General features: G+C 35.8%; 1 protein-coding gene across 3 annotated transcripts in view; it reads left to right on the forward strand.

The window, feature by feature from the left end:
* Positions 1–17,931, forward strand: part of LOC145728499 (death-associated protein kinase related-like) — an 83,204-nt gene that overhangs the window by 62,615 nt on the left and 2,658 nt on the right. For all 3 annotated transcript variants that reach the window (XM_081978778.1, XM_081978776.1, XM_081978777.1), the window contains 3 exons: positions 15,512–15,707; positions 15,944–16,208; positions 16,267–16,513. In XM_081978778.1, the coding sequence (XP_081834904.1) occupies positions 15,512–15,707; positions 15,944–16,208; positions 16,267–16,513 (708 nt within the window). The remainder of the gene's footprint in view (positions 1–15,511; positions 15,708–15,943; positions 16,209–16,266; positions 16,514–17,931) is intronic.

The raw sequence follows: 17,931 nt of genomic DNA on the forward strand, positions 1-17,931 counted from the left end.
ATACAGCCAGGGAGAAAAGCGGTGTCAAAGTTTGAACTGTCAGAAACTCAGTTTGAAAGGACAGTCAGAGACAAGATCGACTGTAAAACCCACTTAAAGTGGGAAAATGACGGTTTTAAGCACATTTTTGGAATCCTCATTGAATTTACTCTCCAATAACCTGAAAAAACACTACTAAGTTTGATACAGCCAGGGAGAAAAGCGGTGTCAAAGTTTGAACTGTCAGAAACACAGTTTGAAAGGACAGTCAGAGACAAGATCGACTGTAAAACCCACTTAAAGTGGGAAAATGACGGTTTTAAGCACATTTTTGGAATCCTCATTGAATTTCCTCTTCAATAACCTGAAAAAACACTTCTAAGTTTGATACAGCCAGGGAGAAAACCAGTGTCAAAGTTTGAACTGTCAGAAACACAGTTTGAAAGGACAGTCAGGCACAAAATCGCCTGTAAAACCCACTTAAAGTGAGAAAATTACGGTTTTAAGCACATTTTTGGAATCCTCATTAAATTTCCTCTCCAATAACCTGAAAAAACACTACTAAATTTGATACAGCCAGGGAGAAAAGCGGTGTCAAAGTTTGAACTCCTAGAAACACAGTTGGAAAGGACAATCAGAACCAAGATCGCCTGTAAAACCCACTTAAAGTGAGATAATGACGGTTTTAAGCAAATTTTTGGAATCATCATTAAATTTCCTCTCCAATAACCTGAAAAAACACTACTAAGTTTGATACAGCCAGGGAGAAAATCGGTGTCAAAGTTTGAACTGTCAGAAACCCAGTTTGAAAGGACAGTCAGGCACAAAATCGCCTGTAAAACCCACTTAAAGTGGGAAAATGACGGTTTTAAGCACATTTTTGGAATCCTAATTAAATTTCCTCTCCAATAACCTGAAAAAACACTACTAAATTTGGTACAATCAGGGAGAAAAGCGGTGTCAAAGTTTGAACTCCCAGAAACACAGTTGGAAAGGACAGTCAGAGACAAAATCGCCTGTAAAACCCACTTAAAGTGGGAAAATGACGGTTTTAAGCACATTTTTGGAATCCTCATTGAATTTCCTCTCCATAACCTGAAAAAACACTACTAAGTTTGATACAGCCAGGGAGAAAAGCGGTGTCAAAGTTTGAACTCCCAGAAACACAGTTGGAAAGGTCAATCAGAACCAAGATCGCCTGTAAAAGCCACTTAAAGTGAGAAAATTACGGTTTTAAGCACATTTTTGGAATCCTCATTAAATTTCCTCTCCAATAATTTAAGAAACACTACAAAATTTCGTACAGCCAGAGAGAAAAGCGGTGTCAAAGTTTGAACAACACAGTATTTGTAATTTACCAGTCAAATTTTCCTGGTACAGTAAAATATTTACTAACCAAGTTTTGTGGGATGGCATTTTTGGATATGAATAATTTGAGGACGTGACAACTGTTCTGCTCTAAACGAATAGAACGGATGGCATTGCCAAAATGTGAAATAGTATTGCCAAACACCAAAAGTCTCTACTAGTGTGTCCACTCATGTTTAACATCAGATCTCAACGGCTAACATTGTAACCACGTTTCGCAAGATCACTTTCGGAAAATTCGTCTCCGTGATTGTTTACGGGGTCGGTTGGGCAACGCCGAACGTCTTGTACAAAGTAAGTCCTCCGATATATTTCGATCGGATCGATAATAATAATTTCTTAATGTTCTCGATTGAACTAAAACCGAAAGCTTGTAGTGAAATTTGCATAATAAACATTCGACGGCCGAACCCGTCGTGTCGTTTTTTATCCGCCATGTCGTAATCGGCGCGCTGGAATTCAGGTAATGATGTGGAAAAAATTCCGCACAGTCAAGATCATCGTTTAATGTACGTTAAGAAAAATTAATCGGATCAACATCGAACCGGTTCTTCCTCATTCAGTGTTGCTCTCCTTTCTACGCCCTTTTGTCGATCGCCAACTCAATTTCGTATTCGTTATTGTCATTTTAATCCGGCCAGACCAGATGACGTGGTAATTGAGATGGTTTTACAATGTTGCTTCTTGCGCGTGGGGCTCTTAGATCTCGAAGGAATCACAATGACTTGCATCGTCCTAAATTCTGGATATACCATTAACGGCTTCCTGTGCGAAATGACTTCCCCACATATAAGCGACACCTTTTTATGTTTTCTCTTTGTCTTGTCTCTCGTTGTGTCGTTTTTAGATACTTAATGAGAGTGGTTTTGCAATTAAAAAGGCAGATAAGTGGAGAGAAGGAACAGACGATGTCTACACTTGGCGGAATGTAAACACAATACCTCTGCCTCGGCCTACCTAACATATAAAATTGCACGAACTTCTTGTTAAAGGGTTTCGCTTGTTAATCCATCGATTTGCCGCCCCAAGGCGAAAACATATATCAGTTTCAAGCGAACAAAATGTTGTAGCGAGCGTACAATTAATCTTGGCAAACGGGAGCTGAAACGTATCGCCGTAAAGTCATCAGGAAGTGCATTCCAGGCTTTTGCGGAAAGATTTTTGAGTTATTCCAGCTCGTGATGATTGTTTGGTGTGGGTAGGGTCTGCATAAATAGGAATTTTGATTGGTATCAGTATGGTGAATGTTTAATTCATTAAAATTGTAATAAAAAATAACGAAGTAAATAATGGTAACGTTGCTTTATGGTATCACCGGGCTAAAATTCCAAATACACACACACACACACATACAGAGGCAGCGAGTTCCGAGAGATTTAAGCTTATTTGCACTAGGAAATAGGTGCTTAATTAGTAATTCCAACAGCCTGATGCGGAGAGGCACTACACATTGTTGAGCCGATGGTACCGACGTAGCACCACCTCATCTTGGCCATTTACGATTTTCTCACACGAGGTTGTTGGCGCTTGGTTCTCAGATCCGGTCACGACCGACTGCGTCATGGGTCATGGTGGTTTTTTTTCTTTTCGTCGTAGGGCGCTATTTTTCTTTTCGTTTGTCTTCGAAGTCGTAGGTCACGCAGAGATAGGCTATCGCTTCGGCAATGTTTTAGTCTAGTAATTTGGCTTTCGATTATATCATTTTTAGCTTTGTTAGAGGTGAATCTGCCGAATATACTGCTGACGTTCTCAGAATGTAAACAAGAATTTATGTACATGCTCTGACTGTAATTTAAAAAAGCTTATCAACATTTAGTGAAAAAAACAACATTAGTGTTGTTGCTAATTATCTTCAATCGTTCGTTCATTTCTATTTCTTCTCATGTCGTAAGGGAATTTTTAAATATTAGAAATATTTGTAAATCAAGCAATAATACGATTTGGCAGCTTTTTATACTCAAATTTCGTCGTTCATGTGCGAAAACCTACATTTAACCACACTTAATTTGAATAGTCAACAAATGAGAGTTACCTCGTTCAAGCATTACCCAATGCCTCCAGTAAGGTTAGTCTAACATTTTACAAATACCAGCGAATCCAGTTCAGCAACAATTATTCATTTTAATGCGGGTTTAAAAAACTGAAATTGCGGTATTAAACACGCCTCACCTCAATGACATTTCGCAAAATTTAAATACTGAATTCGTTTTATAGCGAAATTAACCAAAATCGCAACGGGTAAACTTCCCACAAGCAGCCGTTTTCGGTTTTTTCAACGACCTTACAATCGCCGTTTTCAACGACCGAAATTGTGATTGTCGTTGCTATTTCAACGCAGTTTACACACTAATTTATCACTTATGCAAATCGGTTCACCTACAGTATTTCGTAATGTCAGGTGACAAGTATCCATTGATAAGTTCAAAAACCTGTTTTTCGGAATCTAGATACTGTGCTAGTAGGGTCTGTTTTATCAAGCAAAGTCTATACAGGGTTTTTCAATGAAAAGTAGCCACCCTGAATATCTTCCAAAATAATTTCTCTGTTAAAAAATGCTAAGACACGTCAACAAAGATTGCAAGGGGGACATCTTTTTACGTAGGATTCGAATTTCTGCCATCAGCCCCTTTGCCGCCACAGCCACCCCACTAAGTTTTCAAATGGCACCATACCCTGTGTGGCACATTGTTGGAAAGGGTATTTCATAAGGAATTAATTGCACTATTTTATTTGTACATTTGCTTTGAATTGAGACCAAAAAAAAATAAAAAATACGTTTTGTGTTTATTTTTTGTTAACTGCAGAAATAATAGCAACATTTGTGAGGACTTGCGGTGTCAGTTGTCGGCATTCATGTATTATTCTCTGCCTAAGGTCTGCAATATTGGCCGGCTGTGTTGCATAGACTTTAGATTTTAAATGCCCTCATAGAAAAAAGTCCAACGGAGTGAGGTCGGGTGATCTCGCAGGCTATTCCATGGGACCACGTCTACCAATCCATCTTCCAGGAAATCGATTGTTCAGATATTCTCGAACGGGAAGTGAATAGTGTGGAGGTGCACCGTCTTGTTGGAAAATTAGTTGATTTTGAAATAAATTTTCATCATTTTCTAGTAGCTCTGTTATGGTCGGATCAACAGTGGTGTCAAGAAGCTCAAGATAAGTAGCGCCATTCAAATTACCGTCAATAAAAAACGGACCAACGATGTGATCTCCTAAAATACCTGCCCAAACATTAAGTTTTTCTGGATATTGGGTATGGGTTTCTCTAAACCAATGTGGATTCGTGTCTGACCAATACCTCTACAGTTATGCCTGTTCACTTCTCCATTCAAAAAAAACATACACTCATCACTGAAGCAAATATTGTACAACAAGTTCACGTTGTTTGTCAGATTAGTAGACATAATTTCACAAAATTGTAGTCTTCTATCATAGTCATCTTCGTTTAATTCCTGAACCAATTTTACCTTGTATGGATGAAAATTGTGTTTTTTTTAAATTCTCTATACACTTGTCGAAAATGTCGTTGTCGCTTGTCGAAACACCCGATGCATGGGAAATTTGATTTAAAGACTGATTATTATCCATTGCAACGTGTCCCAAAACAGCAACTTCAATTGGTTCATTAATAATTTGTCTTTCAGGTTGATGTTTTTTGTTTGTCACTGAACCAGTTTCCATGAATTTTTGCATCAACTTTAAGACATACTGATGACCAATTAATTTATCTGGATGAAAAATGTACAATTTCTATTCTTTCGGCAGTCGTGTAAACCATATTGACAATGTTTCTTCAAAACGAACTTACAAGTTGACCGACTGAGGCAAAAACATGGAATGGAAAACAGGTATTCGGTAGTGTTATCAGCAGTTTGACCAAAATAACAAAAAAATGTTTTTATTTTTTTTTGTCTCAATTCAAAGCAAATGTACAAATAAAATAGTGCAATTAATTCCTTATGAAATACCCTTTCCAACGATGTACCACACAGGGTATGGTGCCATTTGAAAACTTAGTGGGGGTGGCTATGGCGGCAAAGGGGCTGATGGCAGAAATTCAAATCCTACATATGTGCAGGTTTTGCGTAAAGTACAGCTCTGTTTTTGACTATCCACTGTACTGAGATTTATGCAAATCTTTCACTATCTAAAAAATAATAAGCATTTTTGTTCAGCAGAACAGTTTAGTTATTCAAGTGCATTTTTCACTAAGATCTACCGTAATGATGTACTTCCGGTCAACTGTGATATTAATGAATGGATACGCCAACTGGAATTAGTTTCGTTATCCGTTTGGTGCTTAAATTCTTTTACCAAAATGGTCGTGATTTATTCCCAGTTTAGTCGCGCTGAAGAGGTACCTGAACCTCTATATTTAGTCAGTGTCTGGTTAAGATCAACTAGTCGAACATCAATATTAGAACGGTATTTTTATGAGAAAGCAAACAATACTTCAACGCGTACTGGAAATAAAACGCTTTTAAATATTGAACATATGGAACTGTCGTAAATATGGCGTTTTTATTGGGTGTAACGGTTTTGTGTTCGATAAAGTTGTGAAGCCCACCCTGATATGACGGATCTATTTCGAGGGGCCCCATTAAAGACATTGTGCTCGTTTGCGTAATTTTGGGCAGAGCTGGAGACGTTTTTCGGGCAGAACGGGCACTTTGATGCTCATCCAAATTCCTGGTGGCCGTTCTAAATGAACGTATTAATTTTCATAACGTCCGACCTGTCCGTTATATTAGGTGTGTGTCGCGGACTGAAATTTATCAGATGTTTGAAAATATATCGGCCTCAATTGCGCTATTTACGCATTCCGTTTAGTTTTCGTGCCCGAGGACCATGTTGCATGTTCTATTGTTTTTCTATGACAGCAATGTGTATAGCAATTACAAAGGCGTTAAAGCCCTTTCATGTAGGTATTATTATACACGTTTTCCAGGCATGACGAGGTATATTTATTGTCAGTGGTAAAAACATAAAATACCTCACCAAGAACGCAACTTCCTCTATAAAATCGCTCACGCTGACGCTTCGACCCGACAGTTTATTTTCAAATTCCTGCACATTCTCGTAAATGTTTCACATATTTTACTATACAAATGACCTTGCAATCCGAATATTTTCCCTAATAAAATGAACGGCACTCGACCCCGTGTGTGTGTATGTATATCTTTCAAGCAATTTTATTCGCGGCCATTACAGTTTTACTGTTCGGGGCCGATGAATCGGTGCTTTTACTACTGATACATTAGGCCGTAGACAAAATACACAAACGCATTCCTCCTTAACGATTCTGATGATAATAGTGTTCGTTAAGTGACTCGTTTTATTTATCTATCATTTAGATCTGCTATAACTGAATAGTGGCCATTATTACTGTTGCGCCATTTACCTCTACTTCAAACAGCGTCCACTAACTAAATTGTGATTGATTGCAACACTTTTGCTAAGTCCATCCATCATTTATGTTTATTTCACTATGATGTTCTTCTTGTTGTTTTTTTGTAGAAAATGTGTATTTTTAAGGAAATTCTGATTCGAGAAGTGTTGAAGTTACTAGAGACCACTGTCGTTTATACAGGGTAATTTAAATTCGACCCTCACCATTGGGATCTCAGAAACCATAAGAGATACGAGAAAGTTTAAATTGGGACAAAGTTGCGCAATTTAAAGCTCAACTAAATGCTGTTTTAAAAATTTTGATTTTTCGAGTACTTCCGAAGATTTCCGAAAAAAACTGAAAATTTGATTTTTTGTTTTTATTTATTTCTAACCTTATTTGAAGAGATATCCCAAAACTAAAAGCATCTTTTCATTGCCACTTTTTCCTAGCCATTCGATGATGGATTCAAATTTGCCACACGACGTTTCGTTTTTTGTCAGTCATCATCAACTTTCTTTTTTCTTATGGACGCCATATTGGATTTTTAGCCTACCAAATAGTACGTTTTATTCTGATTTTAGTGATGTATAATAACTTATAATTTGCTTCATAAATAACAAAATAATTTAATAAAATCTAATTTTACCATAGTTAGCTTTGAGTTAATGAGACGTTTTATGAAGATTACTTGGTAGTACTTGTCACACGCAATTGGCCTGGACATGCTTAGTCACAAAGGTATACACGTGTCTTAAACCGGTTTATTCACTCAAAAAGCTTAGGCCACTCGCTACGCTGGTGGACCTAGTTGTTCTTTTCGTGAATAAAAAATGGTTTAAGTCACTTGCTGTATAAATAAATATTAAATCACTCTGAATGACATTCGCTTATTTACAGATGTAAACAAACCAACATCAATGTTACATCTACGGGGCGCGGTGCAAATTGAATAGAAACTGTAATTTTAGTTTTAGTTTTTTTTTAATATAAGAAGTCGAACTTTAATAAAATACTGTATAAAACACGTGACTTAAACCGGTTTATTCACTCGATTATTTCCTTCCTATCAATTTTGACCAATCGCTATCAAGAATTAGTATAACAAATGTAAATTTTAAGTGGAAAAATCTCTTAACAACTGTCAACTTAGCTGTCAGCAGTTTTTCTGGAAAAAAATTCGAAAAAATTTCACACTCCTGACAGCAATATAAAGAATAGTGTTACCCTTTCTAGCTTGAAAGTTATTGTTCTTATTGTTTTAATTAAAATAAAATGTTTATTTAACTCAGGAAATAATCTTACCAAATATCCCTCGTGCATCTAATTTTTCCTGTGGAAAAATTGGAATACTCGTTTCTTATTTATTACTTATTTGTTTTCTACTTAAACTACTACTTAAACTACTCTCGTTTCTTACTTATTTGTTTTAACAAATAGCATATCAATAGCATGAAATCCTCGTCTTCGACTCGGATGATTTTTAAAACCACTCTCGCTCATGCTATTTAAAACAAAATACTTAGAAACTCGTTTTTCCGAATTTTTCCGGAAAAATTAAATGCACTAGGAATATTACCCCCGAATAAATATGAATGAATAAAAAATGGTTTAAGTCACTTGCTGTATAAATAACTATAAACTTGCACTTAACATTATAAAAAATTTAAATTTGGCAAAAAATAAAGTTCCTAAAATGATGATATTTCTCTTGTAAACATAAATGAGCTGTTTAAGTTAGAGATAATGCTGACAAATCTCTTTTTCTGAATAACTTAAATAGTTCAGCAATGCTTGTATAATAATAATTTTATAACATTTTCTGTGGGGGTTTCATTTCTAGATTCATTTTTAACTAAGATAGATTTGCTCTAATGATCGTCCGAAATATCGTGTTTGACAAGTACTGTCAAATAATGACATTTCACAAAACGGCCCATTAACTCAAAGTCAATAACTAAAGTAAAATTAGTTTTTATTGAATTATTTTGTTATTTATGAAGCAAATCATAAGTTATTATACATCACTAAAATCAGAATAAAACGTACTATTTGGTGGGCTAAAAATCCAATATGGCGTCCATAAGAAAAAAAAAAGTTGGTGATGACTGACAAAAAACGAAACGTCGTGTGGCCAATTTGAATCCGTCATCGAATAGCTAGGAAAAAGTGGCAATGAAAAGATGCTTTTAGTTTTGGGATATCTCTTCAAATAAGGTTAGAAATAAATAAAAACAAAAAATCAAATTTTCAGTTTTTTTCGGATATCTTCGGAAGTAATCGGAAAATCGAAATTTTTTAAACAGCATTTGGTTGAGCTTTAAATTGCGCAACTTTGCCCTAATTTAAACTTTCTCGTATCTCTTATGGTTTCTAAGATCCCAATGGTGAGTGTCGAATTTGAATTATCCTGTATACAGAGTCAGCCATTCAAACCATTCGTTACCAGTTTATTAGGATCAAGTATTTTTAGAAATTTGTAATTAGATGTCAACTTACTTATTTTAACTGGGACACTCATCTGAATATTTTTTTGTATTTTTGGAGTTTATTTCAGAAACATTTTGTGTATAATCGTTTTGGAGATATTAGACCATGAAATAAAAATGTATTGCGTATTGCTATACTTATAAAACTATATCTTACTGCCCTTTTTCAGGATTACAATTATACTGTTTTTTTACATTTTTTGTCTGTCCGGATACCCCTTTTTTTGAGTTTTAAAACGTAATAACTCGTTTATTTCGTAAAAGGAATTTTGAGTCAAAATTTTACAGGAGATACATCTTTCTTTAAATTGAACAAAGAAATTAAAAAACTATAATTTTATAGTCGTAGAAAGTAGAAAAAAGAATGAGAAAATGAACACCATCCTCCTGTATCTATGCCACTTAACAGGTTTTACAAACGTCATTCACATTCACAAAAAACGATTTTTTTAACTAAATTTTGGAGGAATGTATCTTCCTTAGGAAGCGTTTTTCAGCAAAATGACATAATGCATATCAACTTATTTTTTGATTGACATTTAAAAATGGACCACCCTGTATATACAGCGACAATGAAGACTTGAGAAACTTCTGGTTCTGACAGAAGAGATACCTAATTTGAACAAATGCTTAGATTCTTCATCCTGAAATTGTATTTTTTTATTTTAAACGTTATTAATAATTATTATTATAAAAATTAAGTTGGAAATAAAAATTGATCACTAAATGATCAAATTGTTTAATATATACCTAATCTATACGCAGTACTCAAACGTTTTATCGTTTCTAATCGTTGATAGCAAATAAATCGATCAAACAATAAACAGTTACGTGCAAATCTAATTTAGCCAACAATGATTCTTTACCCCATTTATCAATGACGAGATAACACTGTTACGTTGTAACATTATGAGCTAGTTGCGTCACAAAAATGGAAGAATCATTGCCATCTGATTCTGGAGGCGCCTTTGTATCTTGCATTACGCTCAACAAACGATTGTTACGCAGCAAATAACTTCCAGGTTTGCGTTCTACATCCTTAACGAGAGATAAACTGGGACCGTAATCGACATCGACAAATGGACGGCTCATTAATGATTTACAACAAAGCCGAACCTAATTTGTCGTCCTCAGTCATTAGGTCACTAGTTCACTAGGACAGGCCTGACCCCGAGCTGACCCGGCTCCCTGATAGCTGACTGGGTGTGGCACGTAAGGGTAATTGCACTTTGTGTGCGTTTAATCAATACCAAAGTAATCGATATCGTCTTGAAAATAAGGATTTTTTTTTCAAGAAAATAAAGAAAATTTATTTATTTAATTTATAGAAAAGGTACATTTTTGTAGGGATGTCAAGTGTTTATCATTATAGTTAGTTTTAGTAGGATTGTATGTAGTTATTAAGAAAATTAACAGTATTACTTGATGAACTTCAAAGGAGGTGAAAAAGGTGGTACGTGGAGGTAGAAGGTGGGAAAAAAGGTTTTTTTTTTGTTTTTGGTTGTTGATTGTCAAGAGAAACTTTTAATGAGAGCTGGAAAGTCAGTTTTCTCAAACATTCGAGCAAAAATCAGACTATTGAAGATCAGGGTATCTTAGAAAGCTTTTTCCTTCCGGAACGGAAGTTACTGGGTGTAATACCGAGTGCTACCAGCAATTATACCGTCTAGTCCACGTTATGACATGGAGCAGATTGTGATAGAGGACCTATTCCAGAAGTGAATCGATAACCGAGGAGGCCTCCCGGCTGTTACCGAGCCTTTGCAGTTAAAAATCCACCTCAACGGAAAAGAAGAAGATTGGTAAACTGACGGTTTATTTTGGACAATTTGGACTCTTTGACGAAGAGTATTAGTTGTAAGAAGTTTGTAATTTTTTGTATTAAAGACATTTGTAGTTTCAATGATATATTTAGAAGCAGGATTTTTAGGTAGAAAGTAAGTTAGATAGGTTTAGTTATTTACCTTAAAAATAACTTGGCATCCCTATTATAGAATTTTTATTCAAGCTTATTTATTTAAATTTTCTTTATTTACTAGATCATTAGAATGAATGGTCAAGGTGAATCTGATGCCAGTTATGATGATATTATCATGCAACTAGGAGGTGAGGGAGATTTGAGTAAATCTCATCTTCAGGATGATAATAATCATGACAATATGAACGAAAATCGTGGCGTCAAAAATAAGCTTGGAAGCTTAATGAAGTCGTCCGTTCTCGGTTCCGGCACAAGCATTCAGGCGTTACATCAAACATTATCGGTAGCGCGGCCAAAACAAACAGGCACGCAGTTGACGGGTCCGTCTTGTTGCTCGTTTTTCAGTTTTTGGCAACGGAGGCCGAGCCAACCTCGAAGCTCATTACCTCTCTCAATTAGATGTGCATTGCGACGAACAGGTATGCAAAAAGTGAAAAAGCATCTCCGTCGCATGCCGAGTCAGTTCTGAGCTTTTGCCAGCTCACATACCTTAAATCCACTCACTTTCTTTTATTTACCAAAAAATCTATAAGCATAGTTAATTACCATCTCTTCCTACATAAAGATTTACATTGTAATTCATTAGTAATCTCGATCTAAACTAAACCTTAGGACATTGGTACTGTATGCAGCATCTGCATTACGTTATTCCGCATATATCATGTTTGATTCCGTATGCTAATTAACCGTGGAACGTTTAGCGGCAAGTAACCGATTTAACGGCCTATAAAATATATAAACTATTCGCTAAAGGATTCGTAATTTATAGTTGAAATATGTGAGCATCAACTTACAATTTAATATGGTAATTTAATTGAATGTGATTAAACGACCCATTAGGGCCGGCGTGCTTTAACATTAATTAAAACTTCCCTCGTGCGAAAAACGATCAAATTAAGATAGGTAAGTTTGATCGAGTAGGAACAGTTTGGGGATCCGGAAATCCATTCAAGTGAGATGGTTAACCGATAAATCATCGTAATGAACAACGTCTCACACGGAACTGACCGCCCGCGTTAAATGGGGGGTAATTTTAAATGATTTGATGGTGAAGCCAAAACGGGCTTCAATAACAACGTAAATCTCCAGCAGATTCATCTAAATTGCCATTTTCCGATAACTGAAGATAAAGAAGAGTAATTTTGTTGGTCCTGAGGCGAATTCCTTTATGTGTCGTCGACCTTTAAATCCTCCTAAAGTTTACTTGATTGCTAATATGGATTTTTAATCTAAAGAAGATCTAAAGCTATGATTAGCTGGTCAATTGTGTTTTAATCGTCAATTATTGAAATAACTTCGTATCTCTACCATTCATCATAACACCGCCCTCTGTACAAGAAAGCCTAGAATGTCACTTTTAATGGCGGCGTTAGCGGTTTTCGTTTTGTACACAAACCTATACAGATGCAGTAGAAAATATGTTTTTTTTTTATTTTTTCGTGTAGTTGATTAGAAGTTGTGAGTGAAAAATCAAAGAACGCTTCATTCCTGATCCAGATATGTATAGATATGCCTTTTTATACCCAATAAAGTCCAGCCAAAGCAAGTTTGGTTAGAACCCTTTGTCCTGGAAAGTACAACAAACTAATGTGAAAACTGCTCAATCAAAGAAAATTTGGAAATCCTTGAAGCTAGGTAAGCAAAATTGGTAAATGGGTTTTATATTATTACCAAGACCTTTCTTTTAAAATGTAAATGTGCCAATGGAACTTCTAAAAGCTGTCCTGTTTCTTCAGAGTAAACCTTTGTTGCTCTCAAAATGCAGGCGGCCTCAAAATGTAACTCACTTATGTATGTAAGAGGCAATAAGTTTACTGAATGAGAAAGCATATTGTACTTACCACTGAGTATTGTTTTGGAGTAAAATCATTCTAGTTCAAAGCTTTCAACCACTGATGGGTTCGAGCAGGGTCTTTTGGAAAGTAAAAGACTGACACTTTTGGGCCTTTCACCAAATTGCTTTTACAATTTGACAAACAACAAGTGGATGGCATATTGTAGAGGCAATAGAATTTAAGTTAAAAAACCAACAACAAATTATAGAACAATGAAGGAACAATAACAATAGTGATAACACAATAAAATGAACACAAACTACACTTTCACTAGAACAATAAACATATAAACAACAATATATAATAGCAAACAAAAATTACTTTGGCAAGTAATCCCAAGTCTTGACTTTAAACCTTAAAAATCAATTTAATCGGGGGTAATATCCCTAGTGCATTTAATTTTTCCGGAAAAATTCGGAAAAACGAGTTTCTAAGAAATTTGTTTTAACAAATAGCATGAGCGAGAGTGGTTTTAAAAATCATCCGAGTCGAAAAGGAGGATTTTTAAAACCACTCTCGCTCATGCTATTTGTTAAAACAAATTACTTAGAAACGAGTATTCCAATTTTTCCACAGGAAAAATTAGATGCACAAGGGATATTTGGTAAGATTATTTCCTGAGTTAAATAAACATTTTATTTTAATTAAAACAATAAGAACAATAACTTTCAAGCTAGAAAGGGTAACACTATTCTTTATGTTGCTGTCAGGAGTGTGAAATTTTTTCGAATTTTTTTTCAGAAAAACTGCTGACAGCTAAGTTGACAGTTGTTAAGAGATTTTTCCACTTAAAATTTACATTTGTTATACTAATTCTTGATAGCGATTGGTCAAAATTGATAGGAAGGAAATAATCATGGAAAAACTCAATTTCCACAATACAAACAAATGCAAACTGCCAACCACTATTTCGGCCATATTGGAATTTTTGGCATGCACCTTCTTGGCTTTCTTGTACAGAGGGGCGTTGATCATTTTTCATATGCACCATTTTGCTGCATATTGTTGCTGTTGATATTGATTGACAGTGCATATTGGCTTATACTATGTTCACAGTTGTCATTCTGTTCAAACCCTTCTGTCCCATATTTACATTAGACTCTCTGACAGTTCATACAGTTTTCAATATGGTTTGACGAATCAATCATTGTTTGACTTGATTTGACATTTGTACTTCTTGTGTTGCCGAAATTCTTATTATTATATCGTCAAAAACCAAATCAACTACATTTTCTTTTTGATGCAATTTGAGTAAACTGTTTATTTGGTGAGGTGTTCAGGAAGAGATTTAATCCTAGGTTTTGCTCTACGTCTGGTACTTATCTGTCACAGTCATCTTAATCCCAATTTTTCCAAGAAAGATCAGCCGGTACCATCGGTGCTTCGGGTGCTTAACCCCGGAAGAGACAGGAGGAGCAATGAAGACTATAATGTTAAGAAGCGCGATTTCTTAAGTGATTTGTCCTCAGGGTCGGTGCCGTGGTGCTTGTCTTCGGTCAGCTCGCAATTTGCGACGTGTCAAGGAAACCTTTTGTAGATTTGCTGCCTTGCCAGGCTGTTATTCTAAAACGTCGTGATTTTGCGGCAGATTATGTTAAAATACGCAGTTTGCGTTTTCTTTTCGGTGTCGCCGCATCAAAGATCCACAATACGATTATTTCGTTTCCAATGTGGCCACTTTCGGACCGCTAGTTACACGCATTGTGACTAGCTAATTAAACGTGCAGCGTAAACAGCCTTTAATCTGTATTTTAGTAGCAATAAACTGTAAATCGTATATACAAAACGTACACGATCGTCTTTTTGTAAATAATCCATTCATTCTTTGCATTTTAACATGCGTTTTATGGCTTTAATGTGGCTGCATTGACGTTGTTACCTTAACACTTCAATGTTTGGTCTTCTTATGTACATTTAACAGTTAACTCAGTATTTTTATTTTACTTTGATTCCCAAAACAAATACGCTTAATTCAGGAAGTTGTAAATTTGTACATTGATCGAACTTCCTGCATTAAAACCGTTGTGTACGTTTTATGTGATCAGTAAATTATCTAGATTTTATTCATGACCGCATAATGGCCGGTCATAGAAACTGAATACCCGTTTCTTAATCACAGTCATCTTAGAATGTTAATCTCGACTAGGAGAATAATTATTAATAATTTAATTTCGTTACGCGTAAAAGTTGATGTCGACCAATTAGTTTTAAAAGGCATTTGGGTGAAAGCTACTGACCTACGCACCTTCATCGAACATAATAGGCATTGACCGCTTTATTCGAGCACCCACCTACACGTCATTTTGGGGCTCAGCACGCGCTAATTTACCATTTAATTGACGGACAGAGACACAAATTGCTTGTGGTGGCTTATAAATTAGAGATGATTTACGGGGCCGGGCGCAAAATGAAAATTACGCCCGCGGAATAATTTGTCTCGTTTCCGGTTCTAAAATTTGTTCGTTTCCAGGGGAAAGTATGCGACAGTCTGTAGAGCAGTTCACAAAAAGACCGGAACGCACTATGCCGCCAAGTTCGTCAAAAAGAGACGTCGGAATCAGGATCAGATGAAGGAAATCATTCACGAGATTGCCGTACTCAGACAGTGTTCTTCCACCAATAGAGTTATACGTCTTCATGAAGTTTATGAGTCCACCACTGAAATGGTATGTAATTTTTTACTTCGTAGATTTAATTTTTACTAAACTGGAATGGTTTTGACATCTATTAAAAGAAAAACAGTTAGTCGTACTTTACTACCTCATATTCAATGCACGTGCATCGGTATAATTGGTTTAATAGCTGTGTTCTCAGTATTGCGCGTTAATAACCGTCGTCCCTTCACTTTTAAATTATCACAATTTTTGCAGTGGAATCTGGCACTAAGTAATGTTTCTTTCAGGTTTTGGTATTAGAGTTAGCCGCTGGCGGCGAACTGCAACACATCCTGGACGGTGGTCAGTGTCTCAGCGAGATCGAGGCCCGGAAAGCGATGAAACAGATCCTCGAGGGTTTGTCTTACCTCCACGACCGGAATATAGCCCACTTGGACTTAAAACCACAAAATTTGTTATTGTCAATTGAAGACAGTTGCGACGACATCAAGTTGTGCGACTTTGGTATCTCCAAGGTTTTGCAACCCGGCGTTACAGTACGAGAAATTTTAGGTTTGTCTTTTCTGCCAGTCTGGGTAGTTTCTAGCTTACTTACATTAGAAATTTTTAGGTACTGTAGATTATGTTGCACCCGAAGTGCTTAGTTACGAGCCCATATGCCTGTCGACGGATATTTGGTCGGTGGGCGTGCTGGGGTACGTGCTGCTGTCCGGTTTCAGCCCGTTTGGCGCCGACGACAAGCAGCAAACCTTCCTGAACATCTCCAAATGCGCGCTCAGCTTCGAACCGGAACATTTCGAAGACGTTTCGAGTGCCGCCATAGATTTTATCAAAAGTGCCCTTATAGTAGATCCCAGGTAATGTTTACTAGAGAAACATTGAAAGTGTTATTAATCTTTTGCTACTCATATTTTCAGAAGTCAATGAGTTGGCAACCAACTGTGTCAGTCTGCCAAAGCAAAAGTGAAGAACGGTCTACGCTTGGTCACTTGACCATTATATCAGAAAGACTAATTTTTTTTGTGACTAATTGCACCGACGTTATTAAGGACATTCTAGAGTTCACCTAGGCTAAGTTGTAATTTGTCTGTGACAGATCATGTGCAAAATGTCAGACTCAAATTAAAACCTAGCCCAGGGTGCTCTTAAATATGTTGACGCGAACGGCCCTAACTGTTCAATTACCTGATCTTAGGCTGACTGACACATGTCACTTGCAAAACTCCTTGATTTCTAGTGGTTCACTGAAGGCGAACTCTCTACCGAATAGCAAGGAAATTTCTTTGCTATCATAGAAAACCCTTCTCTATCGTAATACAGTGTGACCCATTTAGAATGGAAACACCCCTATAAAATTTTAGGTTATTAACCGATATCAATGATTTTTTTTTTTGAAATAATTAGGAATGAAATGTCTATTACGGGAGAAAATTTTAAATATTTATTTCAGTTTTCAGGTCATATTACGATACTTTTTCTTGATAGAAAATGGAAAATTTGTATTAGCGATTTTTTTATTGAAAAAATTACTACGCCACTGGATCTATAGTGCTTTCAAATAGCTGTGACCAAAATTTCATGAAAATCCATTCATTAATAACAAAGTTATGACAAATTAAAATTCAAAAATCCTCTAAGCTAACGGTCACAAAAGAACACCCTGCATCAACTGTTGCCATAGAAATGGTGTTACTATTTACTTGTTTATTATTAATTATTAATTGATTAATTTCTAAAAAAAAAAAAAAAATCCAAAAAAAAACCAACAAAAAAAAATCAAAAAAAAAAAAAAAAAAAAATTTGGTCACAGCTATTTGAAAGCACTATAGATCCAGTGGCGTAGTAATTTTTTCAATAAAAAAATTGCTAATAAAAATTTTCTATTTTCTATCAAGAAAAAGTATCGTAATATGACCTGAAAACTGAAATAAATATTTAAAATTTTCTCCCGTAATAGACATTTCATTCCTAATTATTTCAAAAAAAAAATCATTGAAATCGGTTAATAACCTAAAATTTTATAGGGGTGTTTCCATTCTAAATGGGTCACACTGTATATGGTACTCTCTACGTTTCGATTGGCGAAGATCGGAACTCAACGTAGCTATTCGGGTTGTGCAAAATAGAAAGACCAAATGAAGTCTTGCTATGATTTTATCTCTCTTGGGGCTACGAAATTTTGTATTTGTCAATCTTTCTTTTCCGTCGTCTTCTAAAATTCAAATGTTTTGTTTTTTAATCTTTATGCCTGTCAGTGTCAACATTGTGTCAATAA

This window comes from Ips typographus, linkage group LG4, assembly GCF_016097725.1.
Source record: "Ips typographus isolate SLU linkage group LG4, UJ_Ityp_2.0, whole genome shotgun sequence".
Classification (NCBI taxonomy): Eukaryota; Metazoa; Arthropoda; class Insecta; order Coleoptera; family Curculionidae; genus Ips; species Ips typographus.